This window comes from Wyeomyia smithii, chromosome 2 (genome assembly GCF_029784165.1).
Source record: "Wyeomyia smithii strain HCP4-BCI-WySm-NY-G18 chromosome 2, ASM2978416v1, whole genome shotgun sequence".
Lineage (NCBI taxonomy): Eukaryota > Metazoa > Arthropoda > Insecta > Diptera > Culicidae > Wyeomyia > Wyeomyia smithii.
Genome location: NC_073695.1, coordinates 19,234,421 through 19,260,097, shown reverse-complemented (window position 1 = coordinate 19,260,097; position 25,677 = coordinate 19,234,421). Strand labels below are relative to the sequence as shown.

At 41.0% G+C, this 25,677-nt stretch overlaps 2 protein-coding genes across 2 annotated transcripts; one reads left to right on the top strand and one right to left on the bottom strand.

The window, feature by feature from the left end:
• Positions 1–1,787: 1,787 nt before the first annotated feature.
• Positions 1,788–17,474, top strand: LOC129723494 (cuticle protein AMP1A-like). Its single transcript, XM_055677746.1, has 2 exons — positions 1,788–1,853; positions 17,010–17,474. Exons 1-2 carry the CDS (start codon positions 1,839–1,841, stop codon positions 17,430–17,432), a joined length of 438 nt encoding a protein of 145 aa, XP_055533721.1. The 5' UTR covers positions 1,788–1,838; the 3' UTR covers positions 17,433–17,474.
• Positions 17,475–24,241: 6,767 nt separating this feature from the next.
• LOC129723853 (pupal cuticle protein Edg-78E-like) lies at positions 24,242–25,183 on the bottom strand. The gene is made up of 2 exons (XM_055678313.1): positions 24,805–25,183; positions 24,242–24,739 (listed from the first exon to the last, which is right to left on the bottom strand). Exons 1-2 carry the CDS (start codon positions 24,814–24,816, stop codon positions 24,323–24,325), a joined length of 429 nt encoding a protein of 142 aa, XP_055534288.1. The 5' UTR covers positions 24,817–25,183; the 3' UTR covers positions 24,242–24,322.
• Between the last annotated feature and the right edge of the window lie 494 nt (positions 25,184–25,677).

The window sequence follows — 25,677 nt, the reverse complement described above, 5'->3', positions numbered from 1 at the left end:
TTATAAAACTATGCACATGCTATAAGGACACAAGGCAAAAATGAGAATAATGTTTTCAAACTCAATTCTTCTTGATTAAGAGATCTGTTGGAAAAGCGCGATAATATCGAAGTAAAACGCGTGAGAACTTCGAGCATGAATTTGGCTAGTAGAAATAAGAACGAATGTTGATAATATCGAAACAGGGCTGTAATCCTAAAACATAAGTAGGCTTGAAATAAAAAAAAAATTCTAAAAACTTTAAAAACGCATCTAACGCCTTAGACGCACAAACGCTGAAAGCGCTCCTAATGTCCAAGTAAAAAATTTCAATTTTAAGACTGAGCTTTAAAAAATCAGAGCTCAAATCAAATTTAACTCTACTAGGGAACGCCTCTGAAAGCCAAATCATTTTAGGAAGTCTAATTCAAGTTCGATATCGCTGAACGACGATTCGAACGGAGAAAACACGAAACGAACCAAATTTTGCGACGCCTCCCGGAAATGATATATTTTTATTAGCTTAAAGGTTAACAAATACCCCTCTGCTACGAATTTTAAAATACATTTTAATTGCAAAATAGCTGCCAGTAATTTTCGGTTACTTTGAAAAAACGGTGCAAGGCCGAGTTGTGGCGAATGAATGAGGTTTTGTTTGAATAATTTTTAATTGGAATATTCGAAAACGTAAGTTTTAGTTACAAGAAAACCAACCCTTTCATACCTCTTTATATTTTGCTATGAAACATGTGTACAAATTAAAAAATAATTAAGAGACAATCATCAATCAATCATATTAAACAATAAACATAAAACGTACAGAAATATAACCTTCAAAAGCATTTTAAACAAATTGTTATTGCTGCGCTTTTCACTAAATATGATAGCCGTATGGCAAACTGACTCCGCCGACTCAAAAGCTGCTGATCTATAATCACTATTGAATGTATTTTTCAATCCGATATTTCATTTCAAAGTCACGTGTCTGTCTACAAAATTTTCTGAAGATTGTGGCAATATTTCAGAATCAATAAATTTTTGAATAAATGTCAAAGGTCGTTTTTACTATTTCAGATATACATATTTTTTTGGATTATCATCGGTTAATATTGAGATTTCTTTTGTTCAGAAAACGGTGAACGAAAAATCGACTTGCTTCGAATTAGCGATCTTCACAGGAAACCAAATCAGTTCAATCGAAAGGTCACATTTATTTCTCAGAGAACCCATCGATCTTATCGTTTTAGTCTAGCAAGGCCAGACAACGCCTAACATCTTTCGGAAACGACTAAATGTTGGAAGCTGCTGTGCTATGATGCGACAGATCTAGTCCGAACGAGAAGTGGTAGTCCTTGGAGGAGAGATACCGTCTTGAGCTCTAGCCGCTTCAAATTAGCTCGGATGAATGTCATCGATAAAGTGCATTTTGTTTATGCCCTAAACGAAACAACTCGAATAATATGAAAACGCCTGTGAATTTTATGGGTTATCGACATTTCGGGTCATGACTAACAGATATTGCCCGGCTCTTATCCTGCTTCGTTGCTCTCTGCAGTTGAGATTGATCAATGAAAGAAGCATGGGTTCAGTTTGGGAGGCTGCGCTGCGGGGTATGGCTTTTCGAAAATTTTGGTCTGCTTTTAATGTAACTCACCACTGCAGCAGACAGTGCTTGAGCGTAGAAGCGGGGGGAATCGTAATTTAATGTCGAATTTTTGCCGTTCTAGTTTCAGGCGTCCGAAATAGTAGCTTACTGTTTTGTCATATAAAAGCCTCGGGATACTTAAGTTCGTGTTTCAGTTGAATAGATTTTTCCGCGAAGAAGATTCGGACGCGTACTTCGTTCCTGAATTAGTGCAATGTGGTCTACGTTGGTTAGTGATTTCTGATTAAAATGTAAAATAACTTAGACTTCTGATATTAATTGAAAAGAAAGAATCGTGTCAAGTGGATGGATGTTCTATTGGAACTAACCTTAATTCATCGGTTAAAAAAGCAACAACAAATGTAACAGTTAGATGCATACACCTCTCATGGACTTGGTGCTTTTTCGGATGAGGATGTTGGTGTCAAGACTGTTGTCATTGTTGAATATCCACGTGTTGTGTGAAGTTTATAATCGTCACGTTCTATTGAGAAGAAGCCTTCAATAGTGGGCAGTATTCCGCTAATTCACTAGTGACACTTATTTGCAGTTATTGGTTAAGCCATTTCGGTTATTTTTGAGCTGGTTAGCGAACTACTCAACAAACATTTTTGTTGATTCGAAGCTCATCGAACTGTTTATCAAGCGGATTAAGGTTTAAAAACTCAATAAGCTGTTACTGAACCAAATGTATTGTTGGGCGTTAGTGTCGCTATAAATTTAAAACACTGATCACTAATTCACTATATAAGCGGACAAAATATAAATGCAAATTTAGTGATGGTGTGTATAAAATGGTTTAAATGATCTGCCAATTAAATCAAGACAATCTTCTGATAATCGACGTTAAAATTTTGTCACGCCAACATCCATTCTACTTATTCGATTCAATTATTAATACTCAGTTTTTAAGACCATTCTGAATATATTTTATATACAACATATGAAGTACGAAGTTATTGTTTATTGTTTTATACGAGCAATACATTTTTTAAAGTTCCACCGATATGATTTTGGCGTTAAGGTGAAACCTCATTGCATCCATAAATGGCCGACTTCGAGTCACCATTTCGAATTTTCGAAAGCACAAAACTCGGAAATACTCATTGCGTTCTCTATGAAAATTCTATTTTATGTTTGCTTCACCACAGCAAACATCAAATAGCATTTTCACAGGGAACGCATTAACTGTTTCCGAGTGTTGTGCAATTTACGAATAATTTCACAAAATTCATTAGTTTGGCTTGCAGTTTTTCTTGAAACACTACTTCAAGAACATACTCTTTTCGGCTTAAAATCAGCGTTCTTTGCTGCAGAAGTTAACCGAGTTAGAAAAAATTCTATCTCACTATCTGTGGAGCTCGATTCTATTGCCGCAAGGTTCTGTAACAATTTTTGGAGATTGTAAGTCAACTGGTTCGTTAGTTCGTACTTAGCCAAGAATTTTTTTTAATCAGTTCACTGAATCCATTGAGGTGTTCTTGGCTACGGTTTTTAAATGTGCCTTAATGATGTTTTCAAGTTCTTCCTAGAAAGAAAGTTTATCCTCGTGTACTATTGTTTTAAACTCGAGCCTTCCTTCTGGTCAACTATAACCAATAAAACGATCTGCACTCATTTAGATTCGATCAGTTTCATTTATACTTCATTTTTTTCGGCTGCTGTCATTCACTGTTAAATGAGTTTGAATACGGGTTTCATACCCGTAAAGTGTTCACCTACCAGCTGGTCTCCAGGTAAGATGCTGGCTTACCAAGCCAGTCGTCGTAGGTTCGAGTCTCGACTCTGGAGAGACTGTTAGTGTCAGTAGGATCGTAGCGCCTAGCTCCGCAATTGTCCTGTCCGCTGCTTAACAGTTGGCTGCGAAGTCTGTGTATAATAAACAGAAGATCGAGTTCCGATACGGAATGTAGCACCAAGGCTTAGCTTTGCTTTTTACCCTTAAAGTGTTCATCGGCTCATTTCAAACGAAACTGATGACTGTTTCAATTGATAGAACGACTGTCGAGAAGTATGACTTTTTCCTTTCCTTCGACGTGTCATTTGATCTTAGCATTGCATTACGTCATTTGAGATAATTTTTTAACAAGTAAGCTGTGTTGAACTGGAATCCATCACGTTATATTATGTACGGAGAGGTGGGACACGCTTATCCTATCTGTTTGTCTGTCAATATCGCCTGATGAATGTCAATAAGGCAATCCACGAGACTGTTGCAATCAGCTGATTTCAGTTTGCTCCCAAATTTTTACATCCACTGCACTGGTATGTTCGATGCTTCGCCAACCCAAGCGTCTGTTCACCAAGATTTCGATGCTAAGGGGGGCGTAAGAAAATTATCTCTAATTTTTTTTAAGAAAAGTGGGCTTACGTTTCGCTGGAAGGTGACGAGCAAAAAAAATATCTCCACACTGTCTTCATGTTTGGCCCAGGATTAAGGGGGCGAATGGTCCTAGATTCGAATCTGCCAAGAAGGACGCACGACGAAACTTCTGCAGAGAATTATAATTGGTGATATTTGGCAAGAGGAACGAGCAGTCGGTACACTGCCGGTACCCGCAAAACAGTCCCATATTGATTTTGTTCTTTTTTGAGTTATCATCGACAGTCGACTTAATTGTTATCATATTTTCCGGAATAAAATTAAAATTTATACTTTTGTATGAAAAAAAAATGAAAAATACCAAGTTGATTGTCCCATATTGAAAGTACCCGCATTACAGTCCCACTGCATAGTGGTACAAACTGCGAACATATAATCTTGCTCCAGATTAGTGTATATCGGATATTATTTTAGGCATATAGAAGTATGTCATTTAATTAACTAGAACTATGTCGTTTTTCTGTAGTACAATCTACGTTGCCGATGATACTGTCGGTTGCTGGTTGAATTTATATGTGATGGGACAAAATATACGAGTACTTTTGAAATGTACCCGCATATTTTGTCCCGTTCTGTCTTTTTTGCAAGTTATATAACGTAAAACCAATTCCACCTATGGTTTTTTGTTCTTAACGTTAATCTTGTGGTTCAATGAAACTGTTATGATCATTGGTTCTGGATGTAATTGCTTAAAATAGTTGGAAGTTCGAAAATTCACGGATAACATTAAATCGCCGTTTTCTCAACATGTTGTTTTTCATTATGGGACAGTTATCCGGGTACCGGCAGTACAGTAGAACAGTAAGCGTCTAAAAGGAAGAGTATCACATTACACACAAGCACTGATAAACAATAATAATAAGCATGCCACTTCTCAATAGTGGTATTGCTAATAATAGAAGTGCGGGATACAGCAGACACCCGGGCATATCTCACAATAGATCTACGAATTCTGGTCGCAGTGAGAAAGTCCATACAGGAAAAAAAGACATTGCTTTGCTTACAGGAAGCAAATAACGGACCGGAGCAATCGGCATAGACCTAGATAATGAAAACGGACTAACGATGAAACTGCAAGTCTCTTGATTTTTTGGGAAGTACCCGGATACTTTCCGACTTATTGAGGGTCCACAACTTCGACATTGTAGCGCTGTAGGAGGTATGCTGGAAGGGAGTATCGGTACATACGTACAGAGATGGTTACATCATCTGCCAGCTGCGGAAACACACACGAGATAGGCACAGCTTTCATTGCGATGGGCAGGGCAAAATGGGTGGTGGCCTACAACAGAATGTGCAAGTTGAGGATCAGAGGCCGTTTTTTCAACGTTAGCATCAGTAACTAGCCTAGGAAGTAACGGTGACGATAAGGATGCCTTTCACGCGCAGCTGTAGCGTGCATACGATAGCAGCCCAAAAGCCCAAAACATGGCGTCAAAATCGTTATCGGGGGTCTCACCGCTCAGGTTGGCCAGGTTTAAAAACAGGAGCCTTAAGGATATCTGCATCGTTTGATTCGTTTTCTTCGAACAGGAACCGTATCCTTCTTTGTGGCCAATACGGTTGCCATTTTTGCAAAGATAGTTGTTGAAAAAGCAGTCCTTCCCAAAATGCATTTGGCTGCATTGCCAATATGGTGTCTTCGGTCTCTTACCTTCTTGTTTCGAAGAATTTCGCCGAACAGGGATAGGAAGAGTGCACCGTTTCTTCCTATCCCTGACGGCGTGAATTTCGAGCCGCTGCTTTGTTGCTCGATGATCGATGCTCAAAGCGTTAATACTCATCAATTAACGATTGGAGAGTAGTTGGTGATTCAGGCTTTTCATTCTCTAGCATGGAAAGTAGTCTTGCCCTGACATCCGCATATTTTGTGGCTTTCAATCCGCTGACGAAAATGAGGCACTTGAAATGGTCCGGTGTTAGGTTCTGGAACTAAAAATCTTCGCAGGCTTGATTGACGTTGCCGTCGTAGCTGATAATATCTTCAGATTCGCATTTCACTTACTGCAGACACATGAACCGCCTCCGGAACGTTGACGTTTGATCCCCGAAGATTTTATTTCTCGGTGCCTCGGTAATGTTCGATGAGAGGAACTCCAAAATCTGCTCCGGGGTTTGATACTGAGGCTGCTGCTACTGGGCCGCCATCTGCTGTAAAAGTTAGGCCATCTTGAAAATCATATCTTGAAGTCCCGGTTGCAGCTGCTGATCTACTCTATCTTCTGCCATGTTCGTGGATTCTTGAGATCCTCGTTGCTAAAATGATATGTACAAGGGTTTAAATGAACTTAAGAGTTTTTACTAAAGAACATCTATTTATATTCAAGGTTGGACAAAGAACAATCAAATGTTCCACTCTATTGTCAAGGATAACTTTTCAGTGACTGCCTTGATGTAACAATCACTGAACACTAGTATTTCTATCTTTCATAATACCATTTTTTTACTTCTAAAATTTTGAAGAACTTGAAATTCTGGCTACGCCCATGGTACGCCAAGCTGAAACATGAAGCAAAAAAGGTTGGGTTGAAGGTGAATACGTGAAAGACCAAGTATCTGAAACCGAGCGCGATAGAGTTCGCATAGGCAGTAGCGTAGTGATCGACGGAGATGATTTCGAGGTGGTTGACGAATTTGTGTACCTCGAATCATTGGTAACGTCAGACAACAACTGTAGCAGAGAAATCCGCAGCCGTGCTGTAGCCAACGGCGTAGCCAGAATTTCAGATAGGGAGGGGGGGAGGCAAGCTCTTCAAAATTTTAAAAGTAAAATAAAGGTATTTTGGAAAAAAAAATACTAGTGTTTAGTGATTGTTACATCGAGGCAACCAGTGAAAAGTTGTCCTAGACATCAGAGTGGAAAATTTGCTTATTCTTTGTCCAACCTCGAATATAAATAGATGTTCTTTAGTAAAAACTCTTAAGTTCATTGGACATATCATTTTGGCAACGAGGATCTCAAGAACCCACGAACATGGCAGAAGATAGAGTTCATCAGCAGCCGCAACCGGGAATTCAAAAATATGATTCTCAAGATGGCCCAACTTTTACAGCAGATGGCGGCCCAGCAGCAGCCTCAGTATCACACCCCGGAGCAGATTTTAGAGTCCCTCTCATCGAACATTACCAAGTTTGTGTTCGACGAAGAAAACGGAGTTACGTTCGGACGCTGGTTTAACCGCTACCAGGACCGCTTCGAGAACGATGCAGGCCAGCTGAATGATGCGTCGAAGGTACGTCTACTTCTCCAGAAGCTGGACACCCATTCGCATAGCCGATATCTCAACTACATCCTGCCACAGCTTCCCAAGGACGTGAAATTTGAAGATACCGTCAAGATTCTCAATAAAATCTTCGAACATCAAACGTCAACGTTCGGAAGCGGTTCATGTGTCTGCAGTTAGTGAAATGCGAATCTGGAGATATTATCAGCTACGGCGGCAACGTCAATCGAGCCTGTGAAGATTTTCAGTTCCTGAACCTAACACCGGACCATTTCAAGTGCCTCATTTTCGTCAGCGGATTTAAAGCCACAAAACATGCGGATGTCCGGGCAAGACTACTTTTCATGCTAGGGAATGTCCAATCGTTAATTGATGAGTATCAACGCCTTGTCAGCTTAAAGGGAGACACCACGATCATCGAGCAACAAAGCAGCGGCTCGAAATCTACAGTTCCCGCCTTCAGGGACAGGAAGAGTTCACCGTATCAGTGAAATTCTTCGAAGCAAGAAGGTAAGGAACCGAAGACACCATGTTGACAATGCGGTCAACTGCGTTTTGTGAAGGACTGCTTTTTCAACAACCACCCTTGCAAGGACTGCAACCGCTTTGGTCACAAAGAAGGATACTGTTCCTGTTCGAAGAAGACGAGTCAAACGATGCAGATATCCTGAAGGCTCCTGCTTCTAAAGATCCACCAGCTGACCATAAAGAAGTTCAAAAACTTTTTACGCCATCATTAGAAGCTACACCACAATTCATTGCTGAAGAACAACCCATCGATACTGCTGAACAGCTACTAGACAATAAAGAAAGCAGCTAGGCGATAAAGAGCCAGAAACCCCTGATCGACCTAGACAGCTCATTTCGCTGCCTTCCAGATTCCAAGAGTATTGGCTGTTTTATGAGGGGAGATGTTACATTAAGGCAACCAGTGAAAAGTTGTCCTTGTCATCAGAGTGAAAAATTTGATTATTCCTTAATTTAATTTACACTAAACGTACCGTAGAAAGATAACAATAAGAATGTCGTCATTTAGAAACCATCTTCCTTTTATCCTCCGCAAATCGCTCCAGCGCTAAACCAGTAAATTTTTCACGATTGTTGTTAACCATCTGCCGATAAACACCCAGCAAGCAGAGAGCACTCAACCGCTGCTCAACCATTGTTGACCTCAGCCAAGTTTTCACCCGACGTAATGTGCTGAACGAGCGTTCAATCGTGCATGTTTCACATGGTAGAGCAAAGTGCAATTTTAATTGCTTTCTCAGTCGCAGGGAAAAAAGAATGGACTTCAGCAAGCTGGTCTATAAGGTCCAGCTCTTCCAAGTTCTTACGGTCTGCTCTCATGCTACTACAATGTTGATACCAGACTTCCACCTCTCCAACAAAATTGTCAACTTTGTAAAAAATTACGAAAGCTTCGGTTTTGCGTTTGAACTCTTCCAACCAGCGAAGGAAAAAAATCACCTCTAGCGATTAATGAATACATATAAAACAAGCCTAGGATGCGTCGACATCGTCGTCAGTATGCGAAAAACAAAGTATCGGTGCTGGTGCACCCTTTTTGCTTTCCTCTTTACGATATATTTCTATTCATTAGTGTACACCACAACACGTGGTTCTCAATGTGCACAACTCGGTATATGAAGTTATTCGTCTCTGTTACAGAGAGCGATCAGAACTTGTTATATCCTTATTCTTTTGACTCATGAATATGATTTTTCGTCAGAAAATAAAAGAAAATGACAGTGTATGCTCTCCTACTCTCGCTTAAACTCAACCGCTGCCGAAGTAGTTCCTTCCCCCACACATTCCCTCTCACCGCACCACACCTCTGCTGCTGTTCAGGCGACATGATTTTCTCCTGTTGCTATCCTTTCTTCCCGTAACTACCGGTCTATGGAGAGACAAACGCAACGATCGAATCGCTTCTCAGAGCTGATGTAGTCTAGTCATGTGTTTGTTTTCTCCCAGAAACCTATGCACCCTATCATCATTTCATTATGGGTTGAGAGGATTCGAGTTTAGTCGCGGCTTGTACACTTCGTAAAGTGCACACATGATGAATAAACGACGATTGCATCATATTCGTTTCGTTTCCATCACTGCTTCCAACGGCATGCGTATTACGTTAGCGGGATGCAGCAAGGACAATACGTGGGCAGGTGCCTTATCTTCACCGAACCATGTTTTCAGTGAGGTTACAGGAGAATCACGGTGAGGAATTGTCATAGTTCGGTTCCAATCCTCCAAGCTAGTTGATGCAGGCGGATTTGCCCGGTACTTTTGCCGCTGAAAAGTCCTTGGTGAATCAACTGAAAAACCTGTGAAATTCCACGCAATAAGCATTCAATTCAATTATTTTTGATTTGGGTGATACTTTACACAGATGTTTCTATGCGCTAAAGATGTCGTTTTGTGCTTTAAGAGTTATTGGAAAAAAAATTCTGCATCAACGCCATCAACTAGGGGGGGGGGGCAACGGCCCCCCTGCCCCCCTCTGGCTACGCCTATGGCTGTAGCTGGGAGTCGTTCCTGCTACGGACTCCATAAGACGTTGAGGTCTGGCAAACTTCGCCCCCGTACCAAGTGCACCATGTACAAGACGCTCATAAGACCGGTAGTACTCTACGGGCACAAGACATGGACAATGCTCGAGGGAGACTTGGAGGCACTGCCCGTTTTCAAACGACGTGTGCTTAGGACTATCTTAGGTGGAGTATGAATGAACGACGAGCTGGCGCAACTCTACGGCGAGCCTAGTATCCAGAAAGTCGCTAAAGTTGGAAGGGTTCAATGGGCGGGACATGTTGTAGGAAACCTGGACAACAATCCCGCAAAAATGATGTTGGTCTCGAATTGGCCAGTACAAGACGTAGAGGCACGCAACGAGTTTGGTGTTTGGACCAAAAGGAGCAAGATCTGTAGAAATATAGAGCGCTCAAGAAACTGTAGACAAGCTGCTATGGACCGAGTGCGTTGGCGTAACAATGTGATCGATTGTGATCGATTGCGGTGATATCCTGAGGGATGTTTCACCGGGGAAGTAAGAAAGTAAGTGGTATGTTCGAACAGTCGAAAATTGGATACAATTCAGATCGGGAAAGCGTAAAAAAAAGGTCCGATCGGTTACTCAAGTATCGTGAGTGGTAGTCGTTCACACAACTAGCAAAGCAAAGCCTTGGTGCTACATTCCGATTCGGAACTTGACCTTCTGTTTGTTATACACAGACTCCGCAGCCAACTGTTTAGTGTACAGGACAATTGCGGGGCTAGCGCTACGATCCTACTGACACTAACAGTCTCTCCCGAGCCGAGACTCGAACCTACGACGACTGGCTTGTTAGGCCAGCATCGTACCTCGAGACCATCTGGGAGCACACAACTATAGAATATCAATTTTGATTATTTATACCGATATTATGAAATTTATCCGTGATTCGAAAATATTTTGCTCGTGCTGGCGAAAGTCTGCAAAAATAAATTTGAAAAAATCTGTGTAAATATAAGAAAACTCTGCAGAAACTATGGAAAAATTGCAAAAATCTGTGGATCAAAATAAAATCTGCACCCGGACTCCAAAAATCTGAATTTTTGCAGACAAATCAGACAAAGCATTCCAGCAGTTTCCATGAGACTCACAAAGTACTCGAAAAGGAACAACTGGTTTTCAATCGGAAGCGAAGAAAAACACGCATTTTCGTGCACAAATAACATCAAATTCGTGCTCAGCGTCCGAAAATTATATAAAAACCATGTATTTTCATTGATTTGAAGACATTTTTCTGCTTGGCCAGTATTTGTATGGGGTCGCCCTGGGCGATGCTCGGGTCTTGAGTTCCTCTCCCGAAAGTATTGGAATTATTGGCCAAATACCACTTTAGGTTATTTCTTTTAAAACCGGAGTCGCCATCTCGGAATTCGAGATCACTCTTATGAATGTTTTCTGGCTTCTGAGCATCATCCTGTTTCTGGAAAAACTATGAATAAATGGTATTTGATCATCTCGGCTTGGAAAATCGCCAACACGGAATTAAAAATGGCGGCTTCCCGGTCCCTGAAAAATATCCCGCTTCCGTAGAACATGGGGCGATCATTTGGGGCTGTTTTCCAAGAACCGCGTGTCGCCATCTTGGAGTTCAATATTCACTTTAAAAATTGAATATCATCACTTTGAATGTTGGTTTGGTGGCAAATTTAGCATAAAGTGTTATTATTTGCATGATTTATGTTTTTTATTTTTTCTCAAGCAGGTACTTATTTTTGTAATTTTCCTTAAAAGTCTTTCCTAAATATCAACGAACGTATTGATGTGAAATATCGCATGTCATCGTTTGAGTTTTGAAGGCTTAGAGGCAAGCTGAGCATAAAAAGTCACGATTTTACATCAATCAAAGAAATAGTTATCGGTTTCCGTTATACTCTACTAAATTTTTTGGAAATAAATATTGAAATTCAGTCCGCAAATATATATTTTGACTGTGACGTACAGTCTTCCTCAGTGCTTATGTGGACTGGTAAAGAGCAAAGCGTAAATACTGTTTTTTTATTTGTAGTAGGTAAAAATGAAAATTTAGCACCCTTAATTGGAGTTAGGAAGGGAATTATGCGGTCGATTGTTTACCGTACCATGTCTGGGGTTTTTGGGATTGCAGATTGAATAGCCATGAGGGGTGATTACCTGCGTCTTTATTGAGAAGCGTGCATGAGTGTTGTTTATAAATTTCTAAACTTTCAGCTACGTCTAATTTCCATAAATTATTAACGGGGCGGAGGAGGTGAATGTTATCCGAAGTTAGTGGATGTTCCTCGTTAAAAATATGTTCAGCCACTTTTGATTTGAAATGGTGTGGTGGGGCATTTGTTGAAACTTTACTTGCTTTGGTCACTTCTGCGAAATGTTCTTTGAAACGTATCCCTAGGTTGCGTTTAGTTTGTCCAATGTAAACCATGTCACAGTGACTGCATGCAATTTTATAAATTCCAGCTTTGTTCAGGGTATCAATAGGGTCTTTGGTAGACCCTAATTTTGTTTTGAGTTGGGTATTTCTACTAGTGTAGACAATATCCATCCCAAATTTTCTAAATTTTGAACGAAGTGGGCGTGTCAAGTTAACGTCATATTCAACGGCTACCCTTTTCAGATCTTCTGTTATTGGGGTGAGTGTTGTAAAAGATTTCCGAATTTGAGCACGCTTCTTTTTATCAACAATGGCTTGAATGATACTTTCATTGTAGCCATTAAGTTTAGCAATTTCGAAAATATATTCCAGTTCCTTTTGCTTGGCTACTTCACTTAGAGGTAAAGTTTCCATGCGGTGGATCATATGATGGAAGGATGCCATTTTATGCTGGAAGGGATGGTTTGAAGTGTTAGGTATTACCCGTTTTGTATTCGTGGGTTTCCGATAAATTTCAAATTCCAAGTCCGTAGACTTTCTGACTACAACGACGTCCAAGAAAGGGAGTCTGTTGTTAAGTTCTTTTTCAATTGTGAAGTTTATATTTTTATGGGTATTATTAAGGGATATGAAAAAAGTTTCAAGATCCGCCCTTTTCAAAATACAAAAAATATCATCCACATACCTCCACCATCGAATCGGTAAGATGTTCCTCTTCTCTAATGTACTTTCTATATTTGCCATGAAGAGCTCACATAGCTCACCTCCTCCGCCCCGTTAATAATTTATGGAAATTAGACGTAGCTGAAAGTTTAGAAATTTATAAACAACACTCATGCACGCTTCTCAATAAAGACGCAGGTAATCACCCCTCATGGCTATTCAATCTGCTTCCCAAAAACCCCAGACATGGTACGGTAAACAATCGACCGCATAATTCCCTACCTAACTCCAATTAAGGGTGCTAAATTTTCATTTTTACCTACTACAAATAAAAAAACAGGATTTACGCTTTGCTCTTTACCAGTCCACATAAGCACTGAGGAAGACTGTACGTCACAGTCGAAATATATATTTGCGGACTGAATTTCAATATTTATTTCCAAAAAATTTAGTAGAGTATAACGGAAACCGATAACTATTTCTTTGATTGATCTCAATCACTCTGCTAAGACGCTCGTTATAGATTTTCTAGATTTGACGATTTTACATGTTTTGCGTAGTTTAGTGATTAGTGATAAATATCTCAGTTTTTTTTTTCATCAGAATACCATTACTTTGCTACAAATGTCTTTCCTAAACATGAACGAACATTTTAATGCAAAAAACACATATCATCGCTTCAGATTTTGATTTAGAGGCAAATTGCGCATCAGAATCTCGGTTTTGTGTTTTTCTAGATATTATCTTAAGTTTTAGTAATGTGATACCATATATAAATGTCAGCTAAAAAACGGGAGGAACAATTAGAAAAACTGCGTTGCGGAATTTTATTTACAGGTCGGACTCAGTTATCTGGAATTTTATTTTTTAGTGTTCGTTTTTAATAAAATACAATTCCGAAAATTTACCTTTACTATCCCTTCTGGCATATTTGGTACTATTTATCTCAATTTAGGCATGTTTGGGACATATTCGAACTAAAAGAAAATAATATTGATCGACAAAATGAAAAAAAGTGCATTCCAAAAGCTCAAACCGGAAAAATAAAAGATTATAGCTATTCAACCAAATTTGGTGCCGTGTCAAAACGCGTCAACTTACGTGAGATCGTCGTAAAGAAGTTGCTCACCGGTTCGTTTAGCGTTATGTTTACGAGGAAACTATTTTTCAGTCATTGAACGGTAATGGCTATTATTTATTTATTTATTTGGCATTCCGTCATGACATAGCCTGATAAACAAAGTTTCTCCAATTCACCCGGTTACTGGCTGCTGCTCTCCAATTCCTGAGACACCATGCACTCTCCGCCAGATCTCGTTCCACCTGGTCCACCCATCTTGCTCGCTGCGCCCCTGGTCGTTTTCTTCCTGCCGGATTCGAGGCAAACACCATCTTCGCAGGGTAGTTGTCCGGCATTCTCGTAACGTGCCCTGCCCAGCGTATCCGTCCAGTTCTGGCTGGCCACCTTTTGAATACTGGGTTCGCCGTAGAGTTGCGCGAACTCATGGTTCATCCTTCGCCTCCATATTCCGTTCTTCTGCACGCCACGCCGCCAAAGATCGCCCTTAATACCCGTCGTTCGAAAACTCCGAGCACTCGCAGGTCCTCCTCGAGCATTGTCCTCGTTTCATGCTCGTTGAGAACGACCGGTCTTCTGAGCGTTTTATGTAGGTTACATTTCGTGCGGGGGCTTACTCTGTTCGACCGCAATTGCTTGTGGAGCCCATAGTAGGCTCTTCCGCTGATAATACGCCTCCGGATCTCACGGCTGGTATCATTATCATTATCGGTTACCAGTGAGCCAAGACAGACCAACTCGTCGACTACCTCGAACTCATCGCCGTCGATCGTAATGCTACTGCTTCGGTTCCGCCGGCTAGCATATACTTCGTTTTAAACGTATTTATCCGCAACCCAATTCACAGGAATGGTTGAATACTAGGCTGTCCCAAAAAAAAAATCGATGTTGAAAAAGTCAAGGTGCTCAGCCCTAAATTGAAAGATAATGTTATTTATAGCATTTTTGTAGAACATTTCGACTTTCTAAAAAATCGTTTTCAGGTTGCCCAAACGAGATTTATGAAAAAATGACTTTTTCAAGCTACAAATGCACTCTTCTGCCCTTTTTTCAAATCTGTTCGATTCCCAAATTTTTCCATATACTTTTTTATTTTTATTTTTGTGGGGTTGTTTTTGGATATTTTGCATGGTTTGGTTCGGCATTGCATTCAATTATTTGACTCATAGAGTGTTCACATCACAAAAAAGTAAATTTTTCTCATAATTTTCAGATAAAACCCTTCAAAACACATATATAAAATTCTTTTGATCAAGAACTGAAATTTTTACTGCAAAGCGTAATTCAAGACAAAAATTAACATGAAAAAAGATCCTTGATATCTTATCGAGAGGCTGAGATATTGGCGTTTTTACATGTGATGGAAAACTATGCATTTTGTCAAAAACGCCACTAAAGCTCAATATCTCCATTGCACAGTGTTTTATTTTGCCGTTTATGCGTATAACTTCCTAAATAGTGATTCAAATGTTGATTATAACCATAAGGTATGTTCGAAGAAGTTTCAGGATATTCAAAAATGCATTTTAATGTAAAAAGATGGGTGATCAATCCACCAATGAGTGAGATACAAAAATTAACTTTTCTATCAGAATGAGATAGACGCAAGGTGTCCTCGACAAAGTTCTAGGTTATTTTAAAACAAGAAACTTTACCGAAGACATCATGTTTCTATCTCTTACATGTTACGAGCAACATTGAGTTTTCTATTAGAAGGAACTAAAATCACAATTTTCGTTCTAACTTTTTTCGCAGATTTTTCCGAATTTTTCAACCTTTTACTAAGTTATCAGCAATCCATTTGTTGTATGAATATTGTTATTTTTTGTCTCCCAAAATAAAACGGTTATTTAACATATTTGTTAAAATGCATAGTTTTCCATCACATAGAAAAATGCTAATTTCACAGCTCCCCGATAAGATATCGAGTATCTTTTTTCATGTAAATTTTTGTCGTAAATCTCGTTTTGCAATGGAAACTTCAGTTCTTGATTAAAATTTTTTTTACTTTTGTTTTGAAGGGTTTTATTTAGAAATTATTAGAAAAATTAATTTTTTTGTGATGTTTAATGGGCTCTGGCAGTCAAAAAACTGAATGGAATGCTGAACCAAACCATGCAGAATATTCAAAAACAACCCCACAAAAATAAAAAAATATATGGAAAAATTTAGAAATCGAACAGAATTGAAAAAAGTGCAGAAGAGTGGTTTTGTAGCTTAAAAAAGTCATTTTTTCGTAAATCACGTTTGGGCAACCTGAAAAAGTCGAAATGTTCTACAAAAATGCTATAGATAACATTATCTTTTAATTCAGGGTTGCGCACCTTGACTTTTTCAACATCGATTTTTTGAGACACCCTGAATACCTATAATCTTACATTTTTTTCCGGTTTGAGCTTTTGGAGTGCACCTTTTTTCTTTGCTTCTCAAGATTTTACCCCTTTTCGCCTCAGAAATATTTTCGGTTACGCCACTGCATCATGTAAGTAAAACAACAGAAAGAAATATTTATTTTATGTTCGTTAATCGCAAATTTGAACTATTTTTCTGTGATTCGATTATCCGGAAGGATTTTTTTTTTGATACTCCGGATAATCGAGTTCGACCTGTAGTTACGAACCAAAAACTAAGAGAGATGGATACTGCCCATAATTGAAGAATAAGTTAATATGTCATAGATATGAAATTGAGACCCCCCACTCTTGCCCTTGTCACAGTTCGTCACAAAACTGCAATTCCCCCTTAAATGCCACGTCGTTTATGAATGTTCCCTCATTAAATTTTTCCGCTTAAATTGAAAACACAACATATTTGTAAATTTTATTCAACAAATAGGGGAACCGCTCCCATATTCATCTCTTCGCTCTCATTAGTCGCATTTACCGACAAATTTTACTATTTTTCTTCGAAGTAAGTAAGTAGACTGCATCGAGAGATAACATTAAAATTACTTCAAAATTTTATGAAAATAAAATTTGATGAAAAAGTAAAGTTTGGCGGTAAATTGGACAAATAGAAGCGAAGAGATGAATATAGGTGTTGAGATGATTATTGGAGCGCGTCCCCTACTCACTTTTATATGAATGACAGTAAACCACCCAGGAAGATTATTCACACCATTCGCATTTTCTTGCAGGTTATGTTATCATTGTTGCTGGTGACAGCACTTTCCGCACCCCAACGCCGTTTTGGTGGCGATGACGACCGGTCAGCCGTTACCCTAGTGGATGACTATAGCCTCAATCCGGACGGTTCGTACAACTACAAGTACGAAACCAGCAACGATATCAGCGCAGCGCAGTCCGGAGGTGCTGGTGGTCAATACGCGAACGGATATTTTTCTTACCTATCTCCTGACGGTAGCAGGGTGCAGGTGACATATCTTGCCGATGAGAACGGTTTTCAGCCACAGGGAGACCACCTGCCGGTAGAACCTCCGGCACCGGATCATGTTATTCAATCGCTGGAGCAAATCCGAGCGGCTGCATATCCTGGCTCCGGGTTGGATATTGCCACGCTGGATGCGACGATCGCTCGTTTGAGAGCTACCCGGGGCTAACAAAATAGGATAATTTCTTAAGGTCTAGACACTAAATAATTACACTGGAAAAAAGTGATTAGAAGCTATCTGTAATACCAAACTGTGTTGATAAAATAAATAAAGTTATTAGGCATAATAACCGTAATCAAAAACGGATAAATCACAAGATTCTAAGGTGTCCGAATTCATGTGACCGAGAAAGCTGCTCGCCTAACACAAATGCCCAATCATTTTACAAAAACATAAACATCGCTGAAGTAACAAAGCGTGTGCAACATCACAGTGATGCTCATTCCGCGTCGAACACTCGACAGAAACGGACGTGCAAAGTGGTCGTTCTATTACAATCCAGTCCGTGTGTACGAATAGCCAAACAAAAGAGTGTATTATTCAAGGCCATCAGTTGACAGTCGAGTCCGTGTCGCTGTGCTGAGTGATCTCACACCCGGCTCACTGCTGGTGGCTGTATTGGTGCTGCTGTACTGGTGCTGCTGGCTGCTTTGGGTGCAGCTTCGAACGATCGGACAACCACTGCTGGAAGGAAGAAGTAAAAAGGTACGTGTTCTTGTCGGCGCTAGTTCGCTAGTGCGCTACATTTAGCGCGATGGATATAGATCCCTCGCCTCCCGTGCCACCATCCCCGAACCCCCCTGACCATGACCCTTCTGTTACCCCCTCCCCTGTTCATTCTCCAGTCCCCCCTCGCCCCAGGCTTTACCCGGACGGATCTCAACAGGGCAGCTATACTGTTTATTTTCGTCCAAAGGCAGGAGTGAATTCAAAGCGTTTAAACATACTGCAAATTGCTAAAGACCTGACGAAGGGGTACAAGGCCGTGACCGAAATTTCCAAGGTCCGACCTAACAAGCTCCGTGTCGTGGTCAGTGATCTGGCACAGGCCAATGCTATCGCTTGCTCTGAGCTCTTCACACGCGAGTATCGCGTCTACATACCCGCACGAGACGTGGAGATCGAGTGTATCCTAAAAAGCGCAACCGGTTGCTTCAAAAATACCGAAACACAGGCGAAGATTTTGGATTGTAAGCAATTGCGGTCCATGTCTCTCGTCGGCGGTAAAAAAGTTTACACTCCGTCAGACTCGTTTCGCGTTACGTTTGCCGGATCTGCACTCCCTAGCCACGTCTCGATCGACCGGGTTCGTCTGCCTGTGCGATTGTATGTACCCCGTGTTATGAATTGCACCAATTGCAAGCAGTTAGGCCACACAGCCGCCTACTGCTGCAATAAGGCACGATGTAGCAAGTGTGGGGAGACTCATGCGGAAGATTCTTGCAGTGTTAATGCTGAAAAATGTATTCACTGTGGGGAAAACCAGCATGAGCTCTCCACATGCCCGGTGTACATGCAGCACAGAGATAAAATCAAGTGGTCACTTAAGAAGCGTTCAAAGCGTTCTTACGCTGAGATGCTGAAGAAGACCGTGACCACTTCTACCATAACATCGAACCCCTTTGATCTGTTGCCCTCCGATGAAACCGATTCTGACGATTCATCAGCGGGAACATCTTATGCCAATCCTGGGGAGTCTAGGAAGAGGAAAAATGTTTCTTCTCCTAAACTTCCCCGTAAAGGTCCTAAGATTTCCCAAAGTGTAATGAAAAGTACGAACAAACCAAACAGTGCTGCGGAAAAACCAAAGCAAACTCCTCCTGGACTTGCAAATTTAAAGTCCCAGAAGGAGTTCCCAGCACTTCCTGGAACATCTAAAACCCCAGTTGTTCCTTTTGCACATCCAGTTGATGAAACGAACTCTGGATTAGTGAAATTTTCTGACATTGTGGACTGGATTTTTGAAAATTTCAATATACCCGATCCAATTAAAATTTTTCTTACAGCATTCCTCCCAACAGTTAGATCATTTTTGAAGCAGTTGACTGCCCAATGGCCCCTCCTTGCAGCGATTGTATCCTTCGATGCCTAATTCAACTGCGTATATGAAGGACTCTATCTCTGTCTTACAGTGGAATTGTAGAAGTATTTTACCAAAAACTGATTCGTTTCAAGTTTTGATAAATAAAAACAAATGCGATGCATTTTCCCTTTGTGAAACTTGGCTTACTTCAAATATTGATCTCAACTTCCATGATTTTAATATTATTCGCCTTGATCGAGACACCCCATATGGAGGAGTACTTTTAGGGATTAAAAAGTGCTATTCTTTCTATCGTATTAACCTCCCCTCGATTCCAGGCATCGAAGTTGTCGCATGTCAAATGACAATACAAGGTAAAGAGCTTTGTATTGCCTCAATATATATTCCTCCCAGAGCACAGGTTGGGCAACGGCTGCTCTTTGATTTAATAGAACTTCTTCCCTCGCCACGTTTGATTTTGGGAGACTTCAACTCTCATGGCGTGGCTTGGGGTTCCCCTTACAATGATAACCGCTCCTCTTTAATCTATAACCTTTGCGATGACTTCGACATGACTATTTTAAACAACAGCGAAATGTCATGTATCCCGAAACCACCAGCGCGCCCAAGCGCTTTGGATCTATCGACGTCGCTACGGTTGGATTGCACATGGAAGGTAATCCTCGATCCTCACGGTAGCGACCATTTGCCTATTCTTATTTCAATTAATAACGGGTCAACTCGCATGCGACCAGTTGACATTCCGTATGACCTCACACGGAATGTCGATTGGAAGTTATACGAGGAAATGATTTCAAAAGCGGTCGATTCGATTCAACATCATCCACCACTCGAAGAATACAACCTCCTCGCGGGCTTGATTCTCGACGCCGCGTTGCAAGCCCAAACGAAGAAATATCCCGGCGTAACGATTAAAGAACGGCCTCCCACTCCGTGGTGGGACCAAGAGTGCTCCGATGTCTACACGCAAAGATCCGACGCGTTTTTGGCCTACCAGAAGGGAGGTATACCTGGCGACTATTTACGGTATTCGGAGCTTAATACCAAGCTTAAAAGTTTGGCTAAAGCAAAGAAACGCGGATATTGGCGTCGGTTCGTGAACGACACGTCGAGGGAGACATCGATGAGCATCGCGTAACGGTCAACGAAAGCGAGGAGTCTTCGAGTCGGTGGATATTTGATTTTGCCAGGAAAGTATGTCCGGACTCTGTTCCTGAGCAAAACATTGTTCGCGATGCGTCTCCGGGCCACGACGCGATAGAATCACCTTTTACGATGGCAGAATTTTCAGTTGCCCTCCTGTCCTGTAACAATAACGCGCCTGGGTTAGATAGAATCAAATTCAACTTGTTGAAGAATCTACCCGGCAATGCCAAGAGGCGCTTGTTGAACTTGTTCAATAAGTTCCTGGAGCAAAACATTGTACCGCAGGATTGGAGGCAAGTGAAGGTGATCGCCATCCAAAAACCAGGGAAACCAGCTTCTGATCACAACTCTTATAGGCCGATTGCAATGCTATCCTGTACTCCGTCGTTTAGACCATTGGGTCGAATCAAATGGTCTACTATCAGATACTCAATTTGGCTTCCGCCGTGCCAAAGGGACGAATGATTGTCTTGCGTTGCTTTCAACAGATATTCAGCTGGTGTATGCTCGCAAAGAACAAATGGCGTCTGCGTTCTTGGACATTAAGGGGGCTTTTGATTCCGTTTCTATTGACATTCTTTCGGGTAAACTTCACCGACAAGGATTTTCTCCAATTTTGAACAATTTTTTGCACAATTTGTTGTCCGAAAAGCACATGCATTTTACGCACGGCGATTTGGCAACTTTTCGCATTAGCTACATGGGTCTTCCCCAGGGCTCATGTTTAAGCCCCCTTCTTTACAACTTTTATGTAAATGACATCGACGAATGTCTGGCAAATTCATGCACGATAAGACAACTTGCGGACGACAGTGTAATCTCTGTTACAGGAGCCAAAGCTGCCGATTTGCAAGGACCATTGCAAGATACCTTGGACAATTTTTCTGCTTGGGCTTTACAGCTAGGTATCGAATTCTCTCCGGAGAAGACTGAGATAGTAGTTTTTTCTAGGAAGCATGAACCTGCTCAGCTTCAAACACAATTAATGGGTAAAACGATTTCTCAGGTTTTGGTACACAAATATCTTGGTGTCTGGTTCGACTCTAAAAGCACCTGGGGTTGTCACGTGAGGTATCTGATGAAAAAATGTCAACAAAGAGTGAATTTTCTTCGTACAATAACCGGACAATGGTGGGGAGCCCACCCAGGAGACCTTATAAGGCTTTACCAAACAACGATACTGTCTGTTATTAAGTACGGGTGTTTCTGCTTCCGCTCCGCAGCAAACACACATTTGATCAAACTGGAGCGAATACAATATCGTTGTTTGCGTATCGCCTTGGGTTGCATGCAATCGACCCATACGATGAGTTTGGAGATCTTAGCTGGAGTACTACCATTGAAAAACCGCTTCTGGAGCCTGTCTTCTCGTATTCTTATCAAATGTGAGGTCTTGAACCGTCCCGTGATTGAAAATTTTGAAAGGTTAATCGAACTCAATTCTCAAACCCGTTTTATGACATTGTATTTCAATCACATGTCCCAAAATATTAACCCTTCTTCGAATATTCCAAATCGTGTCGACTTATCAAATACTTCTGATTCTACTGTGTTTTTCGATACATCCATGATAGAAGAAACTCGTGGAATCCCGGATCATTTACGCGTGCAGCAGATCCCTAAAATTTTTTCCAATAAATATCGAAACATCAACTGCGACAATATGTACTACACTGACGGATCACTTCTTGATGGGTCCACTGGCTTCGGTATCTTCAATAACAATTTAACCGTCTCCCATAAGCTCGATAATCCTGCTTCTGTTTACGTCGCAGAATTAGCTGCAATTCAGTACACCCTAGGGATTATCGAAAAAATGCCCACGGACCATTATTTCATCTTTACGGACAGTCTCAGTTCCATTGAGGCTCTCCGATCGATGAAAGATGTTAAGCACTCTCCGTATTTCCTGGGGAAAATACGGGAACATCTGAGTGCTTTATCCGAAAAATCTACTCAGATTACCTTAGCGTGGGTCCCTTCTCACTGCTCGATACCGGGTAATGAGAAAGCGGACTCTTTGGCTAAGGTGGGCGCAACAAACGGTGATATTTATGAAAGACCAATTGCCTTTAATGAATTTTTCGCATTTGTACGTCAGAATACGATCATCAGTTGGCAAAATTCTTGGACCAAGGGGGAACTGGGAAGGTGGTTACATTCCATAATCCCCAAGGTATCGACGAACCCGTGGTTCAAGGGGTTGGATGTAGGTCGGGATTTCATTCGCGTGATGTCCCGGCTTATGTCCAATCACTATAGATTTGACGCGCATCTCCGTCGTGTTGGGCTCGGGGAGAGTGGTATCTGTGCCTGTGGTGAAGGTTATCACGACATAGAGCACGTTGTTTGGTCATGCCCTGTACACCGTCACGCCAGGTCTAGAATAATAGCTTCCCTGCAGGCCGAAGGTAGGCAGCCGGCTGTTCCTGTTCGTGATGTCTTGGCGAGCCGTGACCTATCCTACATGTTCCTTATATACGTTTTCCTGAAATCCATCCACGCCCCAGTTTAGTCCTATCCCCTTCCGCCTACATCCAACCAAACGACAAGAACACGTTAAGACCCCGGATCCGGAAACAGCAACTAGACCCGCACGATACTCTCAGGCCCCGAGGGAGACAACCCAATATGCCAGTCCGTAATATCTTGACCCAGCAGCGGAACATATTCAATAGGCTGCTTACCTATGGCGATGGAAAACCATCAAACAACAAATCAGTGCTTTTCATGCAAAAGTTAAGTTAGATTTAGTTTCAGCTCGTAGTCGGCAGCGAGGATAAAAAATTTGCTTTTAGTTATTAAGATACTTTAGAAAGTAAGCTACCAGATATAATTGGCGCCGTTAAACATTGAATTGTATTTGTGCCGTGTCAAATAAACTATAGATGAAGAAAAAAAAATCACAGTGATGCTGCCATCCAGCATCAACACTGTCAACTGATTGGAGCTGATATTCGCAGTTGTCAGTTTCAATTGAGAATCTATCACTAACAGTGAAAATTTGCAACAGTGCTTGCTACATCATCTCTGTCTCAGGCCGAAAAGTTTTAAATTCATGAAGTAGTCCTACGTCAAAAATATGGACGTATTTTTTGTCAAAACAAGGTTAATTTCTCGCCGCGGTATGAATGAGCCAAACTAATTAAAATGAAAGATTATAGCTTTTTAACCATACTTCTGAATTAGCAAAGATAACCTTTTCGGACCCTTAACCCTCTAGTGCCCAAGTTAATTTCTAAACGGGCTTCGGTAAAATCACTATGAATCAATATAAACATTTTTTAGGTACATATTGAAGCTTTTCAAAACTTCGACTGAAGCCCGCCAAATGGCGGTATTGGGCACTAGAGGGTTAAATGAGTTTTCCGTAAACAAACGTAGGAGCAACGAATTCGGCAAGCAATTACTATGCGGCCTCTTGACGCATTTGTGCATTTGCTAAGGGCACCAAAGCCACCTTTTTTCGCTTTTCAACCATTGTTATATTAGACTGAATTTTAAGAAAATATACGTAGCCTATTTAAAAAAAAAAAACACCATATTTAAACCTAAAATTTCAAGAAATTCATCACAACTTTATTTGAAGCAATGAAAATAAAAATGAATCTCAAAACTTATGAGGGATGAGGGTTCGATTCAATTTACATTGTTTAAATCTACTACTAAAACAAAAGCTCAAGGTAGTATTGTTTTGTTTTAAAAGCATATATTATGTCGTCGAATATTCATCAAATTTAACCGATATAACATGGCACAACGAAATTTTCACTAAAATGATCTATAAGAAATTCATCACTATTTAGTATTTGCCATACGCAGCGAACAATAACAACAAATTATATTTAAAAATAAACACAGCTGCAGTTCAGTGCCTCAGTCGCGCAATGGTGGCATCCAGCGCTTCCAGGCTGAAGTCTTTCTGATCTCGGGGTGGATTGGCTCGGATCTGCTCGAGCGATTTCAGCACATGATCCGGCGTTGGTGGCGGGGTTGGCAGATGGGCACCTTCGGCCCGGTATCCGGCCTCGTCGGCTACGTACTGCACCCGATACTGTGTGCCGTCCGGTCCGGTGGAGGTGAACATTCCGTTCGCGGCGTGCGCACCTTGACCCTCTTCGTGGGCACTGATTCCGTTGCTTGTTTGGTACGACCAACCGAAGTGTCCATCATCGTGGACGACATTTTCGTACGACAGGATCTGTGCATCGGCTTCCGAATTTTTCACCACAATTGGGCCCAGTGGAAAGGCTAGCGCAAGGGCTATCAGTGATATAATTATAACCTATGAAGGTAGAACTAAACGATCAAAATTTAACCTTTCCTTAGTTTGCCGTTAAAATTACTGACCAATTTAAACATTTTTACCAAAACGGCAAGTTGTTGGCACTTGAAGAGAAAACAACTAAATCACTTTTGCTTTGAGCTTACCACAGCAACTGATATCAATCTCCAACCCTGAGCTCTTATTTATATCTTTCGGTATGAACCCGCAATTATTTGGCGACGGTTCATGTTTTCTTCATTTTTTCGTTCGTCTAAATTTTAGCGACCAATAGTCGTGCTCAGTTCCATAGCTCGCGGCGAGTTCGAGTGACCCCTTCTTTGCCTAGTTTCGGCGGAGGTCGACCTTTCGGAAAAGAAGTTAACAAATTAACACGCCACTATTCGAAGATTGATTCGAAAACCGGGCCCGCCTGATGAAAGGTGTGGAACTGTGTGCTTTTTTTTCGCGTTAGTAATTTAGTACGCGTGTTCATGTGGGTTGCTTAGATTATCGTGGAAGGTCTGCTATTAGCAGGGCCGGATTTAGACGGTGGGGGGGCCCGGGGCAAATTTGTTTGTGAGGCCCTCTTTTCTTAAAACATTTAGAGGTAACGTTCTGGGAGGTGACGAGCAAAAAAAAAAAAGGTCGGCCCAGGACTAGGGGGGGAGATGAAATGGCATCGTGGGCTGGAAAGTCGCACTACTTCTACTTTTTCAGACCATTTGACAGACAAAAAAACTAGAGTATGAAGAAAAATTAGCTTATTCTGTAGAATCGGTAGTACTAACTTTCAGCTGAGAATTAGCTACACCTTAGCTGTACTAATAGGTGCTTCGGAAAATGATATTATTTTTTTGTATGATTTAATCACATCAATCAATCACATGTAATCACATCTGTTTACCCTTCAAAACACAGTAGGGGTCACTAGTTTTCAGCTAATAAATATTGGCCAT